Source organism: Rhinolophus hipposideros (genome assembly GCF_964194185.1).
Source record: "Rhinolophus hipposideros genome assembly, chromosome: 13".
NCBI classification, from domain to species: Eukaryota; Metazoa; Chordata; class Mammalia; order Chiroptera; family Rhinolophidae; genus Rhinolophus; species Rhinolophus hipposideros.
Window position 1 is genome coordinate 15152219 of NC_138059.1, and position 26348 is coordinate 15178566.

General features: G+C 39.9%; 1 protein-coding gene across 1 annotated transcript in view; it reads right to left on the reverse strand.

Moving 5' to 3' along the window:
- Positions 1-24191, reverse strand: part of DEPTOR (DEP domain containing MTOR interacting protein) — a 142327-nt gene extending 118136 nt beyond the window's left edge. Inside the window, exon 1 of the mRNA XM_081070913.1 lies at positions 23939-24191. Coding sequence (XP_080927039.1) covers positions 23939-24057 — 119 coding nt within the window. The 5' untranslated portion in view covers positions 24058-24191. The remainder of the gene's footprint in view (positions 1-23938) is intronic.
- Between the last annotated feature and the right edge of the window lie 2157 nt (positions 24192-26348).

Genomic DNA, 26348 nt, shown 5'->3' on the forward strand with positions numbered 1-26348 from the left:
GTCTTATGAAGACGCCTGTGGGACTGTGAGGAAAGGAGCTCAGGACTGAGTTACAGGCCTCAGCCTTCATACACTACGTACCTTGGAGCCACTCGGTCTCCAGAGAAAATCGTCTTGATTCCTCATAAATTTCAGAGTCAGCACGGAGGGAGGAACCAAGACTGTCAGTTTTAGTCTTGCTGTGGTGGAAAGTCAAATGGCCAAGCAAGAGTCATTTCGAAGGGCTGGATTAGATGATCACTAAAGTCAACCACTTGATTACACTGATGACAGTGTATGTTGACCAACATGGTTCGATCAACTCTTAGGAAAACCTTCATGATGGTGTGGCTTGGAGCAACTACAGTAGATTTCTGGACCTTGCCCGGTCAACAAATATTAACTGAATCCCTAGTCTGTATCAGGCATGGTGCCAAACGCTGGACACACAGTACTGAACAAGACAACATGGGCCACCCTGATGGATTATGCAGGTTAGTAAACCACTTTTCCTTGTCTATAACATGGAAAGGTGCTTTCATATCAAAAAAAAAAACCTGAAATGAGATAATTCGGTGTGAACCCCAAACTAACATGGCCTTCAAGATTTCCTCTCCAATTTCATATATTTTTTAAAATTCCATTTGAACACGACAGAACTTAATGTTAGCTCTAAAAGTAATCCCCCATGCAATTTAAGAGCTCTGCATTTGAATATTTTAAATGTTATTTATCTTAGCTCATCACTGAAAGCTACTTCAGTTGCCCTTGTTGGAGCATCAGCAGTACAAAGCTGAGGGTGGGATCTGGAATCAAAAAGCTCTGCTTCCATCACTTACCATGTTTCCCCGAAAATAAGACCTAGCCGGACCATCAGCTCTAATGCGTCTTTTGGAGCAAAAATTAATATAAGACCCGGTCTTATTTTACTATAAGACCCGGTCTTATATAACATAATAAAAGCTAAGACTGGGTCTTATATAATATTTCATAAGACCAGGTTTTATATTAATTTTTGCTCCAAAAGACGCATTAGAGTTGATGGCATGGCTAGGTCTTATTTTCGGGGAAACACGGTAGTAATTGTGTGTTCTTGGCCAGACCACATATTCTCTCCCTGAGCGGCAGTAATTTTGCTATTTAGCAAATTTTTATCCCATGTCAACTATGTACCCATCATGGGCTGAATCCTAGGGATATAACAACAAACAAAAAAGTATGACAGACCTTCAGGAAAGCACTTCAGCTTTAAATTGGGAATCAAAATAATCACTGAGATTCCTCTTAGCTCATAGGTTAAGGATCAATAGAATGTTAAGGATCAACAGAATGATACATGAAAATCCTTTTCTAAAATATAAGTTGCTATTTCAATGTTAGGTGTTGTTCCAAATTTGTACCACAAAACTAAGAGAAAGGAAAGGGAAAATTGTCACAGACATGGAATTTCCTTATGTATCCATCTCGCCCTGCAAGTGTTCTGTGATTTTACAGACCGAAGGCTCACAGTATGACCTCCTCCCATTTTTTCTGAAGGCATCTGAGCCATCAAGTAATAGTTGCTATGAATCTATGAGGCTGTAATTACATCTTTCTAATAGCATTTGTGAAAGCTAAAAATATTAATGTTTGTGTCATCTTACCTGCGATTGCATAATCGGCTGACTCTACAGTGAGATTTTAATGTTTGTGCCTAAATATTTTGCAATTCTAACAGCACACTGAAATGACAGACTGAAATGTAAAAGGACCAAAAAATGTCAACCGGCTCATGATAGAATTGCTCAAGTGTCTTTGTCCACGGAAAGGTCTAAAACTGCAAACAACCAAGAGAACTGACTCTGGGTGGTGAACACACAATGTGATATACATGGATGACGTATTACAGAATTGTACACCTGAAATCTATGTAACTTTACTAACAATTGTCACCCCACTAAACATTAATTAAAAAATAAAGTAAAAATCCCAGTTAAGCCATGCAAAAGATAAAGATAAATGTCATCATAAATAAGTAAAACTGCAAACAACCAAATACAATCAATTAAATAAAACACTCTCTGCTTCTTACGTCCGGTGCAAAGGCCAAAACATAGAGAAGTCCAATTCCCAAAACGTCAGTTTTCCCTTTTTCTAAAGGAGGAAAAGGAAGAATGAAATTACATTACTTGGAAACTAAAAGCAATTTCACTTTCGATAAGGGATCAATCAATGAGCATTTATGAATATTCTACCTGATTCCTAGAACAGTGGAGATGCCATGAGGGTTACATAAATAGAATAACATACTGCCATCTATATAATAAATGTGGTTTGAAGTCCAACATTTTTACATATTAAAGCTCGGACAAATGTGAGGGATCATAAGGTGATTATGTTACATCAAGCAGAATTAGGCTTTTTTTTTTTACACATTGTACTAGGCAATAATTTTATGTAAATAACCCTGACTCGGTGCGTTTGCAGTTGGGGGAAGAGTATAATAGGTATCCGTCATTTTTGTCACGTAAGTAATATTTATACACCTTATTCCTGGTACTAATTTCTGTGTCAATGAACGTTATATCAAACACAATTAATTCCGGCTAATTTAAGCAAAAAGGGATTTTACTGAATGGATATAGAGGCTCTCACAAATTCAAGGGAAGGCTGAAGAAGGAAGCTCAGGAAACACAGGAACTGTGTACCTCTAAGAATATGCTCAAACGTCTCAGTAAGGAAGCAGGGGACCACTAGAACGATTTAAAATTAGAGAGGCAAGAAATTCCCAGAGACTTTAAAGAACTTCTAGGTGATGACGACCAGGTCTTGAAACAGGCTAGCAAGTTTCTCTGCGCTATATAGTGAATGATTCAGGGGATACAAATTATGGTCGTGTTATAATAAATTTATTGATTTTTAAAGATTTTTTTTAACTTTTATTTATTTTAAGTGTGTTTTTCCAGGACCCATCAGCTTCAAGTCAAGCAGTTGTTTCCATCTAGTTGTGGAGGGCGCAGCTCACAGTGACCCATGTGGGGATCGAACCGGCAACCTTGTTAAGAGCACCGCACTCTAACAAACTGAGCTAACCGGCCACCCAAATTTATTGATTTAAGAAAAAAAAAAGACCTCAGAAAGCAAAAACTTTCCAATTGCCAATGACTGTATTGAATTGAGCTTCCTGACTCACAATTTAAATATATACAGATTCTTACACAGATTTAAAGCATTAACTTCTCTAAGCCTATGTTAAGCGTCTAAACGAATGCATGCAGCTTTCTTAGTCCATCTGATAGATAACTTTTTCCATTTTAAAAAAAGAAACAAATAGAAAGTGCAGGTAACTCCCTTTCGGGTTTCATTCAGTTCCTAGATTATTAGGTCCTGGGGCGAAAAGCAAGAATTAACAAAGGTTTGGTTAAAGTGCAAACCAGCTATGTAATAACAGATTTCTAGTGCAATTTCTTGTTTAGTGACATGAAGAAGCCTGAAAACACAAATAAGCAACTGTTCAATGTGTACCAAAATGAAGAAAGTAGTCTACCACAGGACAGAGAAATTAAACAATATGACTTTATACCTACAATACTATTTTGAAATCTATTGTGGCTGACAGAGAGTTGGGTGAAGAGAGAAAAAATGGGAGAAAATAAAGTCAGCATTTCACATTTGGTCAAACAGCAACACATGGTCTTGATATGGGTTTTAACAAAAGAAATATGGGCTTTGGCGTGGGAGTGCACAGAGAACACCCATTAGTCCACAGGTGGCCTCTATGTTATCATTAGCTTTTGTACTAGTGCAACAGGCAGTAGGCATCCATGCTGGGAGAAAATAATTAGAAAAAAATGATTTAGTACTCTGTAATGGTAAATGATTTAAGTACAGTTTTTATCCTTGATCAAAATTATCAAAATGTTTCTAACCTGGGTTTCTTACTATAAAATATGGCTTTTAATAATCAACACCAAAGCTTCTCAAAATCAATTTATAAATTTGCCAAATATTCATCTCTTGTTTAAAAGAATGTCATCAATTTCTAATAGGTGTCCCTTAAAATAAAACCATGCACAAAACCTATCTCTCTCTCTCTTTCTCTCTGATCTCTCTGATTTACATCAAGGGTTGGCAAATTTTTTCTATCAAGGACCAGATAGTAAATATTTTTAGCTGTGCAGACCATACAGTCTTAGTTGAGACTACTTAACTCTGCTGCTGTAGCAAGGAAGCAGTGATAGACAATATGTAAATGAATGGGCATGGCTGTGTTCCAATAAAACTTTATTCACAAAAACAGGCTGTAGTTTGTTAAACCAGCCATAGTTTTTGCCTGTCCCCATCATACATGATTGATTTTTATAACATGATGATTTTCAACATCATAAATAAATGTGTACATTCTCATTTCAGAATCGACAAAAAAGTGCTTCCAGAATGTTAACTCCGAACCACAATGACCTATTCACTATTATTAATAGCAGTAACGACGAGTGTTCTCTACATGCTAGGCTTTATTCTAAGAACTTCATATGCTTGTAACCTCAAGTACCCCATTTACTCTTCCCATTTTATAGAAAACAGAACTTTAAATTGATTTGGTCAACAGAGTGCTCAGTTAGAGCCCCAGAATGTACCAAGACAGGCCATTTATTCAAAAACCCATACCAAGACTATACACCTCCCCTTTAAATACTCCTTATATTTTCTTCTGCTAAAGCAATTTTTTTTCTCTCTCAGGATATTTGAAAATTCTAGCATTATGTCCAAATATTCCGATGTCTTACAAAATCTTTATACATATTGTCTTGAATCCAAGATTCCCCAACCCTTAAAATTCTGCAATTTTCTAATCCTCAAATCAACACCTAAACCACAAGACCCATTTTCCACCAAATCTCAAGGTCTAGTGTAAAAAATTCAGTTCTGATCATAAAAGTATTGCCTTACCCATTCCTATAAAGGAAGAAAGAGGGTCTTGAACTGAATATCCAGTGCTTATTTTGCTATTTCAACTTACACTCTTTAAGAACAATGAGTCAAACACTATATTACAGTCTATAGTAAGAATCTACACTTAACCAAGTAAAAATTTATTCTAGCTCTAAACAGAAAATTGAGCAATACCTTGAAAAGCTCTTAATCTATAAGGTACCCAATAATATTTGGAACATTTTTAAATGTTTCTTGCACAATATTATACTGACTGATCTATTTCTTATGTGCAAAACGTTAAGTCTGGGGCTCTGCATTTTCCTAGAGTTTCATGTCACTAAGAAGCCACAATAAGCAAGTTTCCTTCTAGAGCCCAAGGTATGACCAGCTGGGCTCACATTCCAGAAGTTCTAATAGCTTTAGTTAATTTAAGTCTATAGGTGAAGAGTATTTATTTACTATTATCTTTTCTTATTTATTTACTATGTGTGTTTTACAAAACACACAAAAATTAATCTGACACATTTCATGTATGCATACTCATCGCCATGCTTCCTAGTAATTAGGCACAGGAAGTAGTATAAATAGCTAATTATTCACACAACTAACCCGTTTTTGTAGCTTTGAAATGGTTCTTAATTTTTGAATATATTAATATTTTAAAATAAATAAATGTATTCATGTTGCTGCTATTCATCATTTTCATGTAGGTAGTGGATATTTTTATTACGTTAGAAAGTTTAATTTTTACTCAACACAGACACAACTATTCAGAGACAAATCAAATTTCAAAGGTTTGGACTCCATGTCCACAGTACCAGAAGCATTCTCGGCCTCTGATCTGGGGCTCCCACGGCTTTGGGGATGACCCCAGTTGTATCCTCAACCTCTAAACTCTTAGAGCATGGCTTTTAATGGTACACTGTGGAGCTGCAAAGCTCAGCTCTTTCTTCCATTTTGTAGGTCTTGTGACCCCGGCTAGCTTCTTCACCTCTCTAAGCCTCTGTGTCCTCATCTCTAAAATGGGACTAATGATACCTACTTGAGGATTAAATGATACAAATGTTCATGTAAAATGCTTATCACATGACTTGGCATTCTGGTAACAGTAATACTAGTTATTATCAATAACATCAAATAGTCTCAATAAATACTAATTATTATTATGTTATTATTGCTATTATTTATTAGAAGGCGAGAAGAAAATCAGAATAATACCAAAACAATGGGTATCACAATAAATAGCATAGTAATAAGACTTACAGTCAGTCTACTGCCAAGGAATGATTTATCTATCTTGGCAGAAGAAAAATAGGTGGAAGTTCAGTGTTAAGCAATTAAAAACAGAGTCAGAGGTTAAAAAGATATAACCCACTTTAAACTTTGAACTAAACACTCTCATTTATTAAAAAAATAAGGTAAAGTTTAAAGTCCTAGTTTCGATATTTCAGAGTAAGTCGAAATGCACTTGTAGCATTAAAAGATGGAATGTGGGCAGCTGAATGGCTCAGTTGGTTAGAGCGTGAGCTCTGAACGACAGTGTTACTGCTTCGATTCCCACATGGGCCAGTGAGCTGCGCCCTCCACAACTAGATTGAAGACAATGAGCTTCCGGAGGGGCGGCCAGATGGCTCAGTTGGTTATAGCGCGAGCTCTCAACAACAAGGTTGCCAGTTCAATTCCCACATAGGATGGGAATCCTGCAACTAAAGATCGAAAATGGCAACTGGACTTGGAGTTGAACTGCGCCCTCCACAACTAAATTGAAGGACAATAACTTGGAGCTGATGGGCCCTGGGGAAGCACAGGGTTCCCCAATATTCCCCAATAAAAAAAAAAAAAGATGGCATGCCTCTTCCTGGATTTTAGGCAGGGAAGCTCAGAATCTAAGAATGAATATGGTGCTGGACCTCACCTTGGACAGTGCACAGACCTGTCAGCTTTGGAGGACACACAGGATTTGTGGAGGATTGTGATCTCAGAGGCCCAGCTTGATTTGCCAGGCAGTAAGAGGACTTGGACAGGGAGCCTGGTCGTTCCCCAGCAGGAGGAACTGTGGCTTCAAACTAGCCCCCAAGGTCTCCAAGGTGCTGTGCCGCTGGCATTTCCCAGTTCAGTCTCTTCGGTGCCTGATTTCACATTACTTATTACGCAGAAATGATGCCATCCTCATTGCATTATAGGAAGGTTGAGTAGCAGGGAGACAAGGTCTGGAGGGTTCAGGCTCATGCCCAGTTCTGTGTGGGATAATAAGGGGATGGAGGACAATGTATCCTTTTAGTTGATCCTTTGTACTTATGGGTTCCCAGTACAGGTGTTCCTTAAGCCACACCATGAACATGGTATTCACCTTCACTCCTCTCATCACGTAAAGGGGACAGAGAAAGGAAAGGGTTGTAGAGGCCTTGATGGAAGTCTGCACAGAGTAGTGGAAAGTTCAAAGTGGGAGGAGCACCTATTCTTTTAAGTCACTAGAATAAATTTGGCAATGAGAGCTGGACTTTTCCTTTTAGAAGGTGTCACCTTTTGCTTACACCTCCTATTCCTAAAAGTCTGAAGGGGAGACAGGCCTGCAATCACCTTGACCTTCCTCCAGGAGAATTATCAAATTTAGACACGGGGGTTCTTGGAGAGGAAAACATTTTCTCTCTGAGAATCACATACTTCACTTTCACAATCCTTCTGCCGTGGAAGGCATGTTAGGTTACGTCAATAAGATACGGTTCTCAAGGCCTCACAGCGTAATGCTGGAAAAAGGCCTGAAAAAAAATACTGAAAAATTCTAATAAATGCAGTTTTAAGTGACTAGCTGAATTTCTCAAATTTAACCTTTGAGTACATCTCTGAATAAACTACAGTATAGTTTTTAACACGTATTTTCTTTGTTACACTTTGTACTATAATCTCTAGGAAGGCCCTTTTCCAGGGACTCCTCAGCATCATTAAACAACTGTTCCTATGATCCCTCAAGGATAGCATTATTGACTACAAAATAAAACAAACTGTCAAATTTTATTATAGGTGAGTGTTCTTTTAAGGACTGCTAGGTTAAATTTCATAACAACTCTTCCTTTCGCACGAATGACCAATAAAGATTGCACTGATTTCCCCAAATGCATATTAGATTCCATAAGTATGACTGTTGTGTTAATAGTGGACTTCCCTCCACCACTCAGACATTGAGAAGCTCATAAAGCACTGCCTGAGTTCTGGCCACTGGAGATTTCTCTGGCAGAGGCTACAAGGTCAGCTGAGGGGTACTGATAGGGTAGGGACAACATGAAAGAATTGAACATGTCCAGATAATCCCCCGAATTCTCAGTTTTCAAACTCTGCCCTGAATAAACATTCTTCCAGAACTGCTGACAAGTAGCCAAACCAACTTCCTCTCCTTTTCTGTGTTCCCCTTTCAGAAGTAAAATTCTCTAGTAGCAAAATAACCACCCAAAGTAGAGCTAACAGGAAGACCAATCGAAGGGATTCCCTCTGGTTAATGAAGCGCATAAATAAAGAAATCGTTTTTGTCCCGTGATAAACAAAATGGCTCGACAAATCCGGGTGCATTTGGAATCATGGTTTCTACAGAATTCCTGGCCCTAACTACACCTTCGCTGGAAAGACATGATTGTAAATTATAATGAAGTCCTTAATAATCAGACTCTGCTCTTTTTGGCTTAAAGCCCTCATCCGTGCGAAGTTAGCAAATGGTGAACATGTAGACAAAAGCGCTGGCTCCACGCCCAGCTTCTTAGATTTCATGGATGCTTCTCAATGGGTTCAACTGGAGCCTCTCTCTTTCGTAGTCAACACAGGCATAAGAAAAATCATGCTTTTTATATCAGTTCCTTGTCAGTACTTGAGTACAAAGGGTTCACTGCATTTGTAGGCTTCCATTTTGGTTCTCTTCCATTTTGAAGACGAAAAGGCCAAACTCATGAAGTGTTATCCAAGGAAAAAAACACTTTTATTTGGATTTATTCCTATTACATTTATGGTAAGATGCGGTACAAAAATCAACGCCAAAGTCACTATTGTAATGTCAGTGCTAGTGAGATATAAGCTTATGAACAGTGGAGAAACACCTGCCTTCTTGATAATCAAAAGTAGCTTGCGTCTCCAATGTATGCCGAAGGGAGGGGGAACAGTGATAAAATACATTTGAAACACGTGACCTTTCTTCGCTGCGTGTGTGAGGAAAGAACATTTTGCAACTTTCCCAGAAAGCCTGCATCTTAATTTTCCCGAAAGCACTTTTGCTGAAACAAAGAGATAACTTTTTACAGTTCTGGCTGGGACTACCTCTGGGTGGAGGTGTTCTTTGGAAAGACATCAAAACCCAAGTGATACAAAAAACATTCTTTGCAATTTGAACCTGAGTCACTAGCCATTTTAAGTCCAACATCCTACTTTCCTTCTATTACTGAACAAATCCTGAACAGCAGGTGAATAACTTCCAATCCAGAGGGTGGTGAGGGGTGGGAGGTGAGGAAGGAAGTACATGGACGCTGAAGGTGACCATCATGGTGGGGAAAATTACAGGGGCAATTACGTTGAAAGCAGTAGAGTCCAAGACGTATGCCAATGTCTCCTAACTTTTCCCAAGGTGTATCTTTCTTGTGGCTTTTCTGTGGGCACTTCCTTCTCTGCATAAGCTTCCCCTCCCAACTTTAAGTTATTTCTCCTAAAATGTTGCCTTAATCACATCGTATCCTGCTCAAAAAGTGTTCACTGGTTTCTCGTCGTTGAGCCCAAACTACCTTCTGTGGAGGACACTCTGCTTATCTCCCCAAACACTCAATGAAACCTTTCTCCAGAATATAGCAGTTATGGTCCCACCTTTATCCACAAAGGGGTCCCACCTGACCTAAGGTAGTCAGGGCAATGCCCTCCTCCTTGCCACAACATTGCATGTGGTTAAGCCTGAGAAAACCAGTGAAGAACATTACTCTGCTTTAATATCTTGTGAGTCTGTGCGTTAAAGTGGTCCAAAAACATCAAAGCTCAAGGCTTCTGTTGATGGTTGATGGCAGCCAGCCCTTTCTCTTCAGTCTTGATTGGTGCTGGTGGTTATGAAAGGACTACAAAAGAAGCCTTTGTGAAGGTAAAGCTAATGCATGAATGACAGAATCAAGACAATTTAAGGGAAACAGACCTGGAATCCTGATCAAACTTCGTGTGACATCTACCTGTCACTGAAATGTAAGGTTACGTAAGCCAGGAAATCCTCTTCATTATTTAAACCACTCTATAAATTACCCTTTATGTGTTGTCCCTATATATTACTTAAATGCATATGCCTTTTCCCCTCTCTGCCTTGCTTAGGCTGTGACTCGAGGGCAAAAGGATATTTGACAAAGCTACTTCCACAGTTGGAAGCATCTAGTAGGAACTCCAAGAGGCCTGGATTCAAAACCAAGCTCCCACATTTATTACCTGTATCATCTTCGCCAAACTGCTCATACCTTAGTTTCTTCCGTTAGCAAGATTCAGGGAAAAAATATACATGTAAATGTACAGAAGAGGACTTGACACTTCACTATTATTATTATTTTATTACTGATTTGTCCAACTAGTCCTCTCTTTACAACCCACATATAAAAACATACAACTTGATCACCCTCCCCTGCAATGATTCTCTTCTCGAACTTTTTTGTCCCCAGTGTCTCTACAAGGTATGAGAAGATCTTTGTGCTGTACCCCAAGCTTATTAGGGAAGAATAGCACATCCAAGGCAACGCAGAACCATAAGGCCACTTCCGGCTGGGTTTCCCACCGTGTAGGTGGTGTTTATCACCTCGTGGACTCAGCACTCTTATCCTAGGTATACAGCCTCTGTCCCTCTTTTGTCACCGAGCCCCCTCGCCCTGCAGGAGTTTCTGAGGCAGTTATCTTCCCTTATGCTAGAAGCATGGCTTCCTTTCCCAAGCGTCCTATACCATAAATGCCTGATAGAATCTTCAACACTCCCCCATCCTTAGATTTTCAATAATTTCTTTTCAATGTCTCTCCATTTTTATATTTATAGAATTATACTGAACTATGAACATATGCATTCATTGAATTAGATTTATTGTGGGGGTTTTTTAGAGATGTTCAAATAAATGTATTATAAAAGGATATATGAGACATGAAATTCAGGTAATATATGATATCTGCCCTTCCCTGCCCAGGCATCCTTGTAGCTCCCATTCCTCTGAGGTACCCACCCCTTTAGGAAATTAATTTTGCTTCAGGACAAATATGAATGAACAAGCCAAGAACTCTTGCCTTTAGGAAACCCAGAAATGTTCTCTTAGGATTTATAATCTTTTTATTATTTTGCATAGGGTTTATCTTACAGTTTGGAAATCTCGAACCATGAAAGTGAATGTAAAGTGCCTGATACACAGTAGGCCTTGAAACTCTGAAAGATACAGGTGATCACAGAGGGCAGTTTGGGAAATGAAGGTCCTTTTCTTATTCCTAGCACCTAACTTGACATCTGGCATCGAGGTGGGGTCCAGGGATCGTTTCTAGAACCCGTGATTGGGCATTGAGAGGAATCCTGCATGGAATACAGAAGGATGGCAGAGCCCTTCATGCCACTGTCCAGCCCCCTTTTGGCTCCAAAACATAAAATCCAACCTTTCCTTCAGCCTTGCAGCACTTCCAGAGTTCTGGAAAGGAAAAGTAGGCAAGGGCTGGACATATGACAATTCTAACAGTAGAGTACCGTGTTTCCCCGAAAATAAGACGTAGCTGGACCATCAGCTGTAATGCGTCTTTTGGAGCAAAAATTAATATAAGACCAGGTCTTATATTATATTATTATATAATAATATAATTTAAGATTTTTTTTTATTGGGGAAAGGGAACAGGAGTTTATTGGGGAACAGTGTGTACTTTCCAGGACTTATTTTTTTTCCCAAGTCAAGTTGTTGTCCTTGCAATTTTAGTTGTGGAGGGCACAGCTCAGCTCTAGGTCCAGTTGCCGTTGCAGCCCACCATCCCTTCCGGGAGTAAACCGGCAACCTTTTGGTTCAGAGGATGTGCTCCAACCAACTGAGCCATTCGGGAGGCAGCTCAGTTCAAGGTGCCGTGTTCAATCTTAATTGCAGGGGGCACTGCCCACCATCCCTTGTGGGACTGGAGGAATTGAACTGGCAACCGTGTGGTTGAGAGCCCACTGGCCCATGTGGGAATCGAACCGGTAGCCTTCGGAGTTAGGAGCATGGAGCTCTAACCGCCTGAGCCACCGGGCAGGCCCTTATATTAATTTTTGCTCCAAAAGATGCATTAGAGCTAATGGTCCAGCTAGGTCTTATTTTCAGGAAAACATGATATCGCAATTCTAAGGATACAGTATTATTTCAGAAGAAACATAATGACATATGCACACTGTATCATTTGGTTAATTTATCTGGAGTCATTTATCTCACCTAGATGGGGGAAAAATGTGATTTTTGTGTTCTCTTTCCAATAAAACACAGCATTTTCAAATAAATGCTATGGTGACTTTAAGACGAAAACTGGTACAACACAGGACTATTTCTCTCCAGCTCTCAGATTTTTTTTCTTACTGGTTGAGTGGAATGCCTGTCGTTAATATAATGTGGATTTAGATTATAAACTCGATTTTGTACACACACTTGTTAAGACTAGACAGGATATTGTGTGAACTCCTCAAGAGTAAGAGTTTCTCTTTTTTTTTACTTTGTATCTCTCACTCCAAGTAATGTAATGCCTGAAATATAACAGACACTCAATAAATATGAGCTGGGCAAGTGAAAAATGGTAGCACCCACGTAAAATAAGGTTGGTTTCAAGAAATTCCGGTAAAATGAGCTGATGTATAGTTGTCTATAAAAAATCTAAGTATTTAAGTCTTACAGTTTTGATTTCCTACATCATAGCTTTACATCTACAGAGAAATAAAAGATTTGTGTTTTAATTATTTTCTAATACGTTATACTTTTTTCCTCAAAAAACCCTATAACTAGTGGATTTTTTCCCCCTTTCTTAAAGTAAAAGAAAATTATATGAGCAAGCAAAAAACTTCTGGAAATGGTAGAAACGGAATGCATGGACTGTAGAAGGACCCATGAGAGATAGGGATAGAGGTAGAGATCAAAGTAGAGAAAGAGGTAGAGAGAGTATGTGTGTTTTGGGAGAAGATGCCTAAGAGGCTTGTGTCATCCACTCACCTAAACATAATCTCACTGGTTCACGAGCAAGCATGTGACCTATGCAGTCCAATCAGGGCAAACCTCTGAAATTGTCAGGGATCCTGGGTGGAAGGGTTCCCTTTCTTCCCCCTGGACATTACTATGAGCCACGTGAGGCCTGAAGTTCCTATCCCACCGCTGGTTTAAGGATGAAGCCAATCAAAGAAAGAGCTGATACATGTAGGAGCTACAGGAGAGAACCAACAGAGCTACAGAGAATGACTTAAGGTTCAAGGCACCACATCTCCTGGATTTCCAGTTATGGGGGTCAGTACATTGCTTAAATTGATTTTGTTTTTTGCAGCTCAAGCATTCAAAGATATCTGGAGAAGGGTTTCGGTTTCTTAGATGTGTTTCTTAGTCAATACTCATCAAATGATGCATTTCATGGTATATATGTTTTATCTCTTAAAAAAAGAACCATAAACTAATAGTGAATACAAGCTAGTAAACTGCATATTGAAGATTTTAGAAGTATGTTATTGTCTGCAGCTTACTCCAAATGCCAAAAAATAAAATAAAATAAATGAATTGATGGCTGGATAGAAGGGATAGCAACAAAGATAGTTATGTAATAGAGCAAGCGAGGTAAAATGTTAATTGAGGAGTCTACGTGGATATGAGTGTTCACTGTAAAATTCTTTACAATTTTCTGTATGTCTGAAATTTCTCATAATAAGATGTTGGAGGAAAAAGCACTAGTCCACTCTTGTTCTTTATATTTGGATGTCCTTGAACACTTGGTGATAACTTGTAGGTCTTGGAAGTATGGCAGCAGCATACGTGTTCTTTATCGTGACAGCCGAGGTCTATCCATCCTCTTGTGATGACTTAGGTTATACCTACTCTTATGTTTGACTATCAGATCTACAAACCCGTCATTAACAAAGTGAACTCTAACAAATGTGAAGGAAAACAAATCACGTTTATGCAGTAGATCACTACCTTAAGACCTCATCTTTGAACTGCTTTTTGGTGTTAGTTCTCGGAAAGAAAATAGTACAATAATTAGGAGCTTTGGTAAATTCTTATTTTATCAACCTTATGATAGTTTAAGTAAAGATGATACAAGGGGCACTTGATCCCTCCATGTAAATCACAGGCATATTATCACCACAGAGAATAAAACCTTGCTTTTTTTAAGGGAATATACTCTGTGAAAGTCACTTTCACTTGTTGAAAAGTTAGAGTAAAGGTAAGTAGAACTTTAAAAAAAAAAATTCCGCAAAAAGAGGACCTAAGTTTACTGCATTCTCCTCTCCTCCAGGAGAAGACGAAAGGAATTGGGAAGCAAAACAGTATTTCTACAATCAAAGAAATTCACACTATTCTGGGCTCAATATATGTGCCTGAAAGAAGTGTGCAAATCTTATAAGGAGAATTGCATTTTAAATAGTAAACTAACTCAGGACCCTCAATAGAAATATGTGCTAAATCCTTCTTTAACATGGAAAAAAAAAGATCCTTACTTAATATATTTGCTTTGTAAATTTGCACTTTCACATATTGGTTGTTCTTAGACCAGCACGTTCTTATATATCTCTATACTACCACCTTCCAAATCCTCCTTGCTCTTTCTGTCAAGATGCCACTCATAATATATGCCTCTCCAGAATTTCACAACCTGTTAGGAAATGACCAAACTTCACAGATAATAAAAATGCAGAGGAGAGTGGCCGGATGGCTCAGTGGGTTAGTGCGTGGCGTGAGCTCTTAACAACAAGGTTGCAGATTCAATTCCCACATGGGATGATGGGGATGGTGGGTTGCGCCCCTGCAACTAAAGATTGAAAATGGCGACTGGACTTGGAGCTGAGCTGTGCCTTCCACAACTAAGATTGAAGGACAACAACTCGACTTGGAGATGATGGGTCCTGGAAAAACACTGTTCCTCAACGTCTCCAATAAAAAAAAAAAAAAAACCACTTTTTAAAAATAAGAATAAAAATGCAGAGACTAACCCAAACCTAATGAAAATAAGACAGCATGGAATGATACTTTCTGCCTGAGAGAATGTTCACTTGATCCTCACACCTTAGGTCAATACTCAATAGCTGCTACTGAGTATTCTGTGTTAACAGTGGTCTTTGAATTCCGCCTGATCTGCCTGCCAGAAAACACAAAGTTCAGTTCTCTGTGGCTGTAATAGTTTTGCCACCCCAAGGAGAGCCACCCAGAGCTATGGGATTATCTAAATAAAGCCAAGACCTCAGTGGGTGCTGAGCCACGGCTTGGGACTCTGGGCAAACCTCCAAATCAAAATCTGTAGGTACGAGTATTGCAGGAGGACAGTGTCATCAGGATTAAAACAAATAAACAAACACCACCAGCAGCAGCAGAACCACAAGTAGCAGCTGAGGGTGAAGTGTGGAATGATTTGAGCGGTTCTCCGTGACACAAGCGGCTAACCTCCTCCGCAGCTGTTATGGCTTCCCCAAGCTGGAGGCCCTGGCATTTGTTTCCTCTTGCCACACCCTAGCCAACAGCTGTTAACTGAAAATGGCATGTAGGGAAGGATAGCTTATCCCATGCTCCTGGTTTGTTTTCCTATCTGACCTAAAAAATAGTTTTAAATCTACAGAAAAAATGATTCTTTGTGCAGACCTGAGTAAGTCAGTGTTCTCTCTGAACTCTTGCAGGATGGCACCATCCCCGCCAGCCCTGATGAAAATAGCTCGTTACCCCAACAGCTGCTTGCAAGCATGCTGTCTGACCCACAAAGCCCTCTGTCCCCACTCGTCTCCACTGTTGTTCTCCAAGTATCTCATAACCCATGAAAATAGTCACTGACGTAAGCTTCCCAGTTTGGTGAAGGCTGATAAATGTTGGAACAAGGATCTCAGATCTGGAACCCACCCCTCCTTGGTAGATAAGCAGAGAAATACAGAAAAATGCTCATTGTTTCCTTTGTCTTTTCCTAATCACTAAACCAGCCTTGTAAGAGTCACCCCTTAATGTAGGGAAGTGAGTTGCTGATCTGAATGAATACTAGAAATAACATGAGAGGAAAACAATCTTCCTTCACCTCCCACTTTCTCCGTCTGAGGTGTATGCAATTTATTTTCAGGTTTATTGATTCCAAAGCTGATGGGAACCATACTTAAATATCAGAATTGGCCTTTTCGAAGAGTAATCACAAATATACTATTCATAAACGATTAACATTCCAGTTGGGTTTTTTTTAAAAAAAAGGTTTACATAAGTACCTAAGGGTATAAAATAATTCCATAATCATTTATTGAGCACTTATTAAATGTCTTCCCTTTGTATGATGTTTTCTATAAGTGACAAAATACTTTTCACTTGCTCTCTTTCCAGATGAGAAAAATCTTTACTGAAAGGCCCACTCTGTGCCAGGATTGGGCTCACTGCCCCAACACCCAATTAATGAAGCAGAAAAGATGTTCACAGAAACGGGTGTGTATGTTGGAAAAGCCTCTGATTCAAAGGCAATTCAACACTCTACACCAGGCTTCTTGGCACTGACTCCAAATACAGTGACCCTCCATTTCCTAAATTGACACCCCCCACCCCCCCTTACAGTAATTTCCTGACTTCAGGATATCTTCTGTGCTATTTAGAAGAATAAAAGTGTATTCCTTCCATTTGGATTCCTAGATTTCAGTAGTAGCTTCTGGACAGTAGCTTTCCTGCTATTTCCTGCTTTTCCTAGACAGTTAGTGTCTAGTAGACCTAAATTCCATATTAATGGTCCAGTGGGGGCTACCCCCTAAGACATTCTCTATGCTTCCTTAAGTTTGGGGCGGCTCAATTGGTTAGAGCGCAGTGCTCATAACACCAAGGTTCCCAGTTCCCAAATGAGCCAGTGAGCTGCACCCTCCACAACTACTAGATTGAATACAATGACTCCACAACTAGATTGAAAACAACGACTTGACTTAGAGCTGAGCTGCGCCCTCCACAACTAGATTGGAAAAACAACAACAACAACAACAACAACAAAAAACAACGACTTGACTTGGAACTGATGGGTCCTGGAAAAACACTCTGTTCCCCAATAAAAAATTTTTTAAAAAGTTCCTTAAGTTCGAAGTGCAATAAAACTATGGAACTATTTCTCTCTTTTCTATTCTGTGGCTCTAAATTCTGTATCTTACATTTACTTTATTGTAGCTTGGGCTTTGGTTCATTGAGATGATCTTTACCTTTGATCTACATCCTGCCCTAACACTTGGGAAGCAAACTCAGAAAAGCAACTCAACATTTACTGAACACGTTTTTTTTGTGTGTTTGTTTATGTTCTGTTTTTTTTTTTTTTTATGTAAAAGGCAACAGTAAGGCTGTAAAAGTCTGCAAAAGGCAGTCATAACAAAAAAGCCAAAACAGCAAACAATTTGGAGGAACTGCAATTTCCTAGAGCTTAGCTAAAACTCATTTCCTAGCAAATTTCTTTTAGGGAACCAGTTTTAGTCATTGGACGAGATTGTTGTAATTAGTATATTTAGTCTCGATAGATCAGCATAACTGAAAGGCTTGAAACATTTCTCTCTTAAGTTAGCATTCCTCATTACATTCTTCATACTCCTGCCCACCCCACTGCCACCCTCACAGCTGGCAAAATAGTGAACTGCAATTTATCTTCCCATTAAAACGGTTACAAATTCAGAACAAGTGGAGTCCAAATTAAGTTTTCGAAACCACATGGCAAGGAAGACGTGGTTTAATAGTACAGAAAAGTGACCATTCAATCTTGTCAAAACATAAAAACTTCTAGAATTAAATTAGATTTTCCCCAACAGAATGAAAAAATCATTCTATCTGTCTACTTGTTTGCGAAAGCTGTCACATTAGAATGTGATAGTCTTATACACATGATTCTGTTTCACATTTGTCCTATCATTACATTTTTTAACCCTCTAAATTGCTAGTTGAGGACAGCATTAAGTGACAATGTAGCACCCTGCAGGGACTCTCAGCTCTACCACTTTCTGGCTGAATAAGCCACAGTCATACACACACACACACACACACACACACACACACACACCCCTTTAATCTTTATAGCAACTCTATATAGAAGATATGTTTATTACCCTAATAAGGGTAAAAATATGTATACATACACACATGTATATATACACATATATTGTAATATATATAATATATGCACTCAAAAGAGTCTTTGGGGAGCGGCTGATTTGCTCAATGGTTAGAGCGCAGTGCTCATAACACTAAGGTCACCGGTTCGAGTCCCACATGGGCCAGTGAGCTGCAGCCTCCACAACGAGATTGAAAACAACTTGACTTGGAGCTGATGGGTCCTGGAAAAACACACTGTTCCCCAATATTCCCTAATAAAAGAGTTTTTGGCCAGTAATAAATAGCATATAAGTGTTACAGTTATGTTCATGCTTACCATTACCACAAAGAGAATAGTGATATTGTTGGGGTTTATTTAATTGCTCTATTACAAACCACTTTCCTGTTAAGTATCACTGGGATTAGCCTATAGAAGAAATATGAGATTTTGGATGTTGTAACTAGAGTGTCATAGCTATGACTTCACAGATAAATTTCAAGAGAAAGGATTTATAAATAAAACACATAAAAATAACTAATGATTTGAAAAAGTTATAGTATAAAACCACACTAATATTAATGATTTATATGGTTAATTATCTTTCAATTAAGAACATTCTAAGAAGGTTATCTTGAGTCTTTGTGGCACCTTTTCTTTGTATCAAGAATGCTATAAAAACATACATGTAAAATGTCAGTCCCATCTGGTATGGTGATAATGTGTTATTGAGTTAGTGATAGATATAATTGCTTTATTCGGCCAATCAAAAAAGAAAGCAGGGCGGCCGGATGGCTCAGTTGGTTAGAGTGCGAGCTCTGAACAACAAGGCTGCCGGTTTTATTTCCACATGGGATGGTGGGCTGTGCTGCCTGCGACTAAAGATTGAAAACGGCAACTGGACTTGGAACTGAGCTGTGCTCTCCACACCTAGATTGAAGGACAACAACTTGGAACTGATGGGCCCTGGAGAAACACACTGTTCCCCAATACTCCCCAATAAAAACTAAAAAAAAAAAAAAAAGAAAGAAAGAAAGAAAAAAGTTTTTAATGTTTTACGTTTTATCATTCTAATGTGTCATCAAAATACATTTTTGGGGGTGGCTGAATGGCTCAGTTGGTTAGAGCTTGAGCTCTTAACAACAAGGTTGCCGGTTCGATTCCTACATGGTCCAGTGAACTGTGCCCTCCACAACTGGATTGACAACGGCTTGGGCTTGAGCTGGGAGCTGAGCTGCCCTTGGACGGTTGGTTCAGGGGTTAGAGCATGGTGCTCATAACAGCAAGATCGCAGGTTCAATTCCCACATGGGCCAGTGAGCTGCGCCCTCCATAACTACCATGTTTCCCCTGAAAATAAGACCTAGCCGGACCATCAGCTCTAATGCACCTTTTGGAGTGCAAATGAATATAAGACCAGATTTTATATAATATGACAAAATATAAGACCGGGTCTTATATTAATTCTTGCTCCAAAAGACGCATTAGAGCTGATGGTCTGGCTAGGTCTTATTTTCGGGGAAACACAGTAGACTGAAAACAATGACTTGACTTGAAACTGAGCTGCGCCCTCCACAACTTGAAAAACAACGACTTGACATGGAGCTGATAGGTCCTGGAAAAACACACTGTTCCCTAATATTCCCCAATTGAAAAAAAAGAAGGAAAGAAATGCATTTTTGTAATGGTTTTAGTGAGATACAATTCACATACCACACACTTCATCCATTAAATGTGATAATTCAATGGTTTTAAGGATATGTACCATTATAGAAGTCATCACCACAATCAAGTTTAGAAGATTTTCGTTATCCCAAAAAGAAACTCTATACCCATTAGCAATCACTCTCCATTCCCCCTCCCCACTGTCGCTGGCAACCATTGTGTCTCCCTGGATCACCTATTCTGGACATTCGATATAAATGGCAATACAATATATGTCCTTTTGTGTCTGTCTTCTGTCACTTAGCATAATGTTTTCAAGTGCCCTCCATGTGGTGGCATGTATCAGTACTTTATTCCTTTTTATTGCCAAATAATATTCCATTGTATGGATATACCACACACTGTTTATCCACTCATCAGTTGATGAACATTTGAGTTGTTTCTGTTTTGGGCTGTTATAAATAATGCTGCCATGTACATCTGGGTACACATTTTTTTATGTGGACATGTTCCCATTTCTCTTGGGAAAATTTTTTTTTATATGTAGATATATAATATATAGATATATGTATATGACATATATCTATATAGTTATATCTATCTATATATCTATATCATCTATATTTATATATATATCTGGCAGTAAAATCGATGGGTCATATGGTAACCCCATGTTTAATTTTTGAGGAAATTCCAAAATGGCTGCATCATTTTACCTTTCCACCAGCACTGTACAAGGGTTCCCATTTACCCAAATCCTTGTCACCACTAGTTATTATCTGTCTTTTTTTATTATAGCCGTCCTGGGAGTGTGAAGTGGTATCTAAATGCATTTTTTAGAAGTAAAAACATGGAAATACCTTGGGCAGGAAGTACAATATTTTATGACAAGGGAAAGGATGAAGCGATTCGGAAAAGTATTTTGCGGTCAGGCTGGAAAAGGAAGCAGGAGATGTTTTGAAGTCTGTTACTCAGTTTCATATCCTTATGCAACCAATCGCCCTATCCAAAGTGTTAGGATTGTGGAGCCAGGCCTCCATTTCACATCTGGAGTTCATAATAATCGTTACAACTAATCTTGGTTTATTGATTTATTTTACAATGTTCCTTTCCATGTTATATCCCATTGGATCTAACACCACAAATCCTATGCGGAAGGATATTATTATTCTCATTCTGCAGGTCTGGGTGCTAAGACCCAGAGCAGCTCACTGAATTGCCCCCAAAAAAGGTAGTTAAAAATACATGGATACATTATGTAGACATTAAATACATAAAATTCACAGTGCTGGGCGTGGAAGTCAAATTTTCTTATTTCAAACCCCAATCCTTGGTTTCCTCTTTCCTCAGCACATTCATTTACCTAATCTCTGGTGACCCAAAAAGTAATGGAAAAGCATGAGAAGGCAGAGAATTGTGTGTGTGTGTGTGTGTGTGTGTGTGTGTGTGTGTGTGTATGAAGCAATTAGAGGCAGGAGGCCTGCACAGCACAAAGTCCCCACAATCAGATTGGGAGAGGACAGGTAGCGATGCAAAAGCATGTGACAGTGATGGTAAGGATGGCTGCATGCCGCTTCTTTATGAGCGGTTCCTGCAGTAATGAAGAAGTCAGGGCACAAGGCCACTTAAGTCCCTAAATTCTGAATATTACATTATCTGTTCTTACAGTCGTATAATTACATACACTAGTCAATCAAATATTTATTGAGTAATTATTATGTGCTAGACACAGTGTGGAAATGATTGGGATTTAAACCAAAAAACCAATGATTACAGTTTTCCAAAGTAAAATCAAATAGCCAACATTTGCTAAGCCTTTTATATATAGCATCTCATTTAATCCTCACAACATTCGTGCACAAGAAGTGGAAACTGAGGCACCAGGAAGTTGAGTAAATTGTCCCAAAGCCACAGAACTAATAAAAAATGGTAGAGGCAGAATAAGAACCCAGGCAGCCTAGTTCTATTAGTTCTATGCCATGTTGTTAATCACCACCAGTCCTTCCTGTCAGATTTGGCTCAGCTAGAAGTCACATATGGTGACACACAGAGATTAATAATACTGATTAATTCCAGCAACCATTTGTTGATTGCTCATTAATATATGAATCCCAGGGGCAAATGCTCACAACAAACTCATTAAGAACTTCATTACCACTTTACAGAGGAGGAAACAGAGTTTCAGAGAATTGAATGAACGTGTCCCAGGTCACAGAGCTATAATAGCTAATGCTACCATGGTGCTTACTATATACCAGGCACCGTTCTAAGCACAAACTCATGTAATCTTCGTAACAACACTATGAGGTAGAGTCCATAGTTACCCATCATTCTTAGTTAAGAAACTCGTCTGAGGTCCCACACTAATAGGTGGCAAACCCAGAATTCACTCTAGCTTAAATTCTTGTCCAAACAACTTAATGCTGACTCTTTGCTATAAAGTTGCTGAGCAGAAATTCAACCCCCCCCCCAAAAAAAAAGAAATTCAAACCCAGATCTATTATAACTCTTGGGTGAGAGAGAACCCTCTGTCCTTTGTCTACTTACCGACCTACTAAGCATGGTTCTCAAACCTGCCATAGTGTAGAAGGGTGCTAGGGAAGAAGCAGGTAACCAAAAGCTCTGGGGAACCCCCAAGAAGGAGCATTTAAGGTACATGTTGAAAGAGAAAGTGCTTACTGGACAAAGAGAGGCACCGTATAATTTATTATTTTAAAGGAAATGAAAAGTACCCAATTGAGGACTTTGAAAAAGACAATATAGTGATGAGGAGTAAATAAAGTAAAAAGTGTTTCAGATTGAATCATAAAAGCTGACAGTATTTTTAATTTTTTTTTCCAATTAGGAAATACTCTTGACGAAGGAAACAAGTTTTTATTCCCTTTAATTTGGCTACACATTTAAAACTCATCAAGGATTAGAAGTGTGCGATTTGCCTTTTGTAACATTAAACTCAATTAGTTATGACTTCCAATATTTACTTTCTTAATGTAAGTGCTCTAAGCAGGGTGGTTACCAAACCTTAGGGATCTTTGCAAGATTCTCTCCTTCAGATCCTGAAACACGGCATTTAAAAACCACAATGAGCCTGAAGATTCAGGCCAAGAACTAAAAGGAACCGCTGTGCGCGTTGTTCCCGTCGGGCGAGGACCCGCAGGCAAGTAGTGGCTCAAACGCACACAGCCAGGTTTTTCCCTGGCAAACTGATTTATGACCACCAGGGCAGCTGCGTAACCGGTCGGACCACAAATACAATTCTCAAACATGAATCCAAGAAAGACGTGGATGGAATGGGAATAGTAAGGGAGGCTCTAGGGGGTCACTGCCTTTCCCGGGCAGCGTGAGACCCGTCAAGCCCTCCTTCTTGCAGCAGCCCGGGACCGAACGGTTCTGCTGTCCAAAATGTGCACGCTGCGGGAGTTGACAGAGCAGCCCAGCAGGGGGACAAGGTGCCTCCACTCCCCCCTGCGGACACACAGGACGATTGACCAGGATGTGCCTACTTAGTGATAGGTACAGTGTTTCAAAAATGTTCTCTCGGTTTAGCCCTCACAATAACGCATAAGAGAGTTGCGGTGCTCAGCCCCATTTTACAGATGCAAATGTTGAAGGTCAGAGAAGTGAAGCAAGACTTGCCAGCGAAAAAGGAAATCCTCAAGTGAAGGCGATCTTTGGGGTGGTGCCTTTTATCCAGGAGTAAAGAGGGGGGGGGGCTGGGGCCGGCTCGGGGCCCCACAGAGACCCCTGTGGTTCTCTGGGCGCATTAGGAGCCGGCTGTCAGCCCCGAGGCCTGGCAGCGCCCAGGTGCCTGGGAAGAGGGAGCGCGCGCGGTGGGTGCCAGCGCGTCTGCGGGCGCAGGGCTGCAGCGCGCACCACTCGCTCGCTTGTGTCCGCCTGGGGAGCCCCGCGCCAGTCCCGCGTCCGCAGGGCGCCGGGCTGCAGCAGCCAGTCAGGAGCGCCACGAGGATTGTCCACGAGGACGATCCACGAGGACTGTCCACGCGCCCGCAGCCGTCCCGGAGCCCCCGCACGAGTCGCAAGCCACAAGCCACCAGCCACGGCGCGCGTGCGCGCGGGAATGTTGCGGACACAGTCTGGCAGTGCCACCGCGAGCCCACCGTCACTGCCCCACGCCTTACCGTAGCTGCTCCCCGGTGACCAGGACCTCAGCCATGCGCTCCAGCTCCCTTTGCTGCGCCCCGCCACTACCGTTGGGGCTGCTATCGCTGCCACCGTTGCCAGCGCTGCCACCCTCCATGCTCCGGGCCGTGCCGCTACCAATGCCTTTGCTGGCCGCCGCGGGTTTGGGTGTTAAATCAGTCTGCCCTCACAGAGGCCTCTCCCGCCATGATTGTTAGGGGCAATCCCGTTGCTCAGACCCGATTGGCTGGAGAGGAAATCCCAGTGGGTTGGGTTGGCTGAGGAGCTGGGTGAGTGTGCTCCAGGAACTCCAGCCTGAGGGCGTGGCTGGAACCCCGCGTGGTCGAGGGGGCGGGGCCGAGGGAGGAAAATATAAACATTTGGGCGGGGCGCTGGTTTTGCGTTTTGTGTGCAGTGGAGATTGAATTAGGTGAGCGCCCCTTCCTTGACCCACGGCGCTCCTGCTGTGGGTCCCTGGAGACACTCTAGGAGGCTACTAGACTAGTAGGAAGGTATTTTTATTATACATTCTATGCCCCAAATTGCCAAAGAGTAAAACTAATAACAATACAGCTAAATAGTGAAGGACGAAGGATATACAGGTCACTACAGGGCTTGGAGAAATTAAGGATTTTTCTCGCCCCAACCCCTTTCACCAAAGACAGTTTACTTACTTTATGGTGTAATCAATAAAGAACGCTGGCCTGGGATCCAGCCTCACGCCTATAATTTTCCTACCTAATTGTGCTTCATCCTCAGTTTCTACCTTTACAAAATGAAAATAATTGTGGCTACCGCTTGTTGACATCTGCTGCATTAAAGATGCTTCAGGTAGTTGTTACCTTCCTTCATTATTGAAATAAATCATAAAATGGATGTTGTCCTCATTTTACATTAGGAATCAGGCTCAGAGAGATGGGGTAACTTGTCCAAGGTAAACAGCTAGTAAGTGCAAGAAGTAAAAATCAAACCCAGAACATTCTGGCTTCAAAGCTGTGTTCTTAAAAGACTGCCTCTTAAAATGGGGATATGATGTATTGTCTACCTTTCGGGGAATATGGAAAGAATTGTGATTAATGCCAAATAAATACCCTGTTTTTCTGTCCCATACAGTGTCAGAGTCTAGTCTGCAGGAAAACCACGTAATGCTGATGGCAGAGATCATTGTGATAGTCAAGACCTGTGTATTGACATTTTATGCAGTTTGTTACAATATTTGCATATATCGGGATGCCAAAAAAATGTATACAAGTGGACACTTTGGTCAACGTTGCTCAAACAGTAGTTCGCCATGATCAGAAGTGTCTGGACACTGATGGTAACCACTTTGAGCGCCTCTTGTAATTACAGAAGTCAAACGTGACTTGTATTCATCTTTTGTTATCGGTATATATTGAATATTACAATTTTAATACAGTTTTCCTTTCTTAAAATGTGTAAATGTGTAAAAATACATTTTTGGCACCTTCTGTATACAAGTCTCTGCACCCTTACAACTAGTAAGGATGAAACTATTTTTTTAAATTAACAATATCTTGAAAGATATAATCTCTCAATTGCAGATATCAATTATAAGTCTACACATAAAAATGAAAATGAGAGGGCTATTGAAAACCCACCTCTTTGTATATTTTTTATCAATTCCGCCATTCGAGAGTATTTATACCATCTCGCAGGCTCATAGTATTTTAGTGTTCTGTCTTGTGGGCATTTCTTTTTTTTAAAGATCACTGAAGTCTTTTCCAACATTCTACAAAATCACTACTTAAAATTTGCAACAATTCATTAAACATTTATCCTGTGCTTTATGTGGTGCTAAACACTTTGGTTATATTGTTTGATTTATTCTCACAAAAACCCTGAGTTAGGTATTCTTAATGTCAATTTACAAACAAAAAAGCTTAAGCATAGAAAAGTGAAGTAATCTGCCTAAATTTCACACCTAGAAAATCAGTTAGACAGTCTTTGAACCCTACTTCTACAGATTCCCAAGGCCATGTTCAACCATACTCCATAAAGAGAACAATTGTCCAACTCCTTCATGAATTCAACAGTAGATTTTAGGCAACATTTTTACCAAAAGAAATTACCTAAATTTCTTAACTTTTTAAATAGACTATGGCAGAAATGTAAACCAAGTGAGAAAAAGTTCCAAGTGAATGTGATTCTAAGAGCCTCATTCTGCATAAAATAAATCCTTTAACAGAAGTAGAGATACCAGAGTTAATGAGTTTAACAGCTGGCTGTCACTCATGTTTTAATGCTATAACATAGAACATCAAAAGTTTGCATAGGCTTAACATCAAATATACAGTTTCTTTCCTGATCCTGTCATTTAGTAACTTTGTAACCTTATGCAAAAAAGAATTAACTTCTTTGGGCCTCAATTTCTTATCAATAAAACAGGAG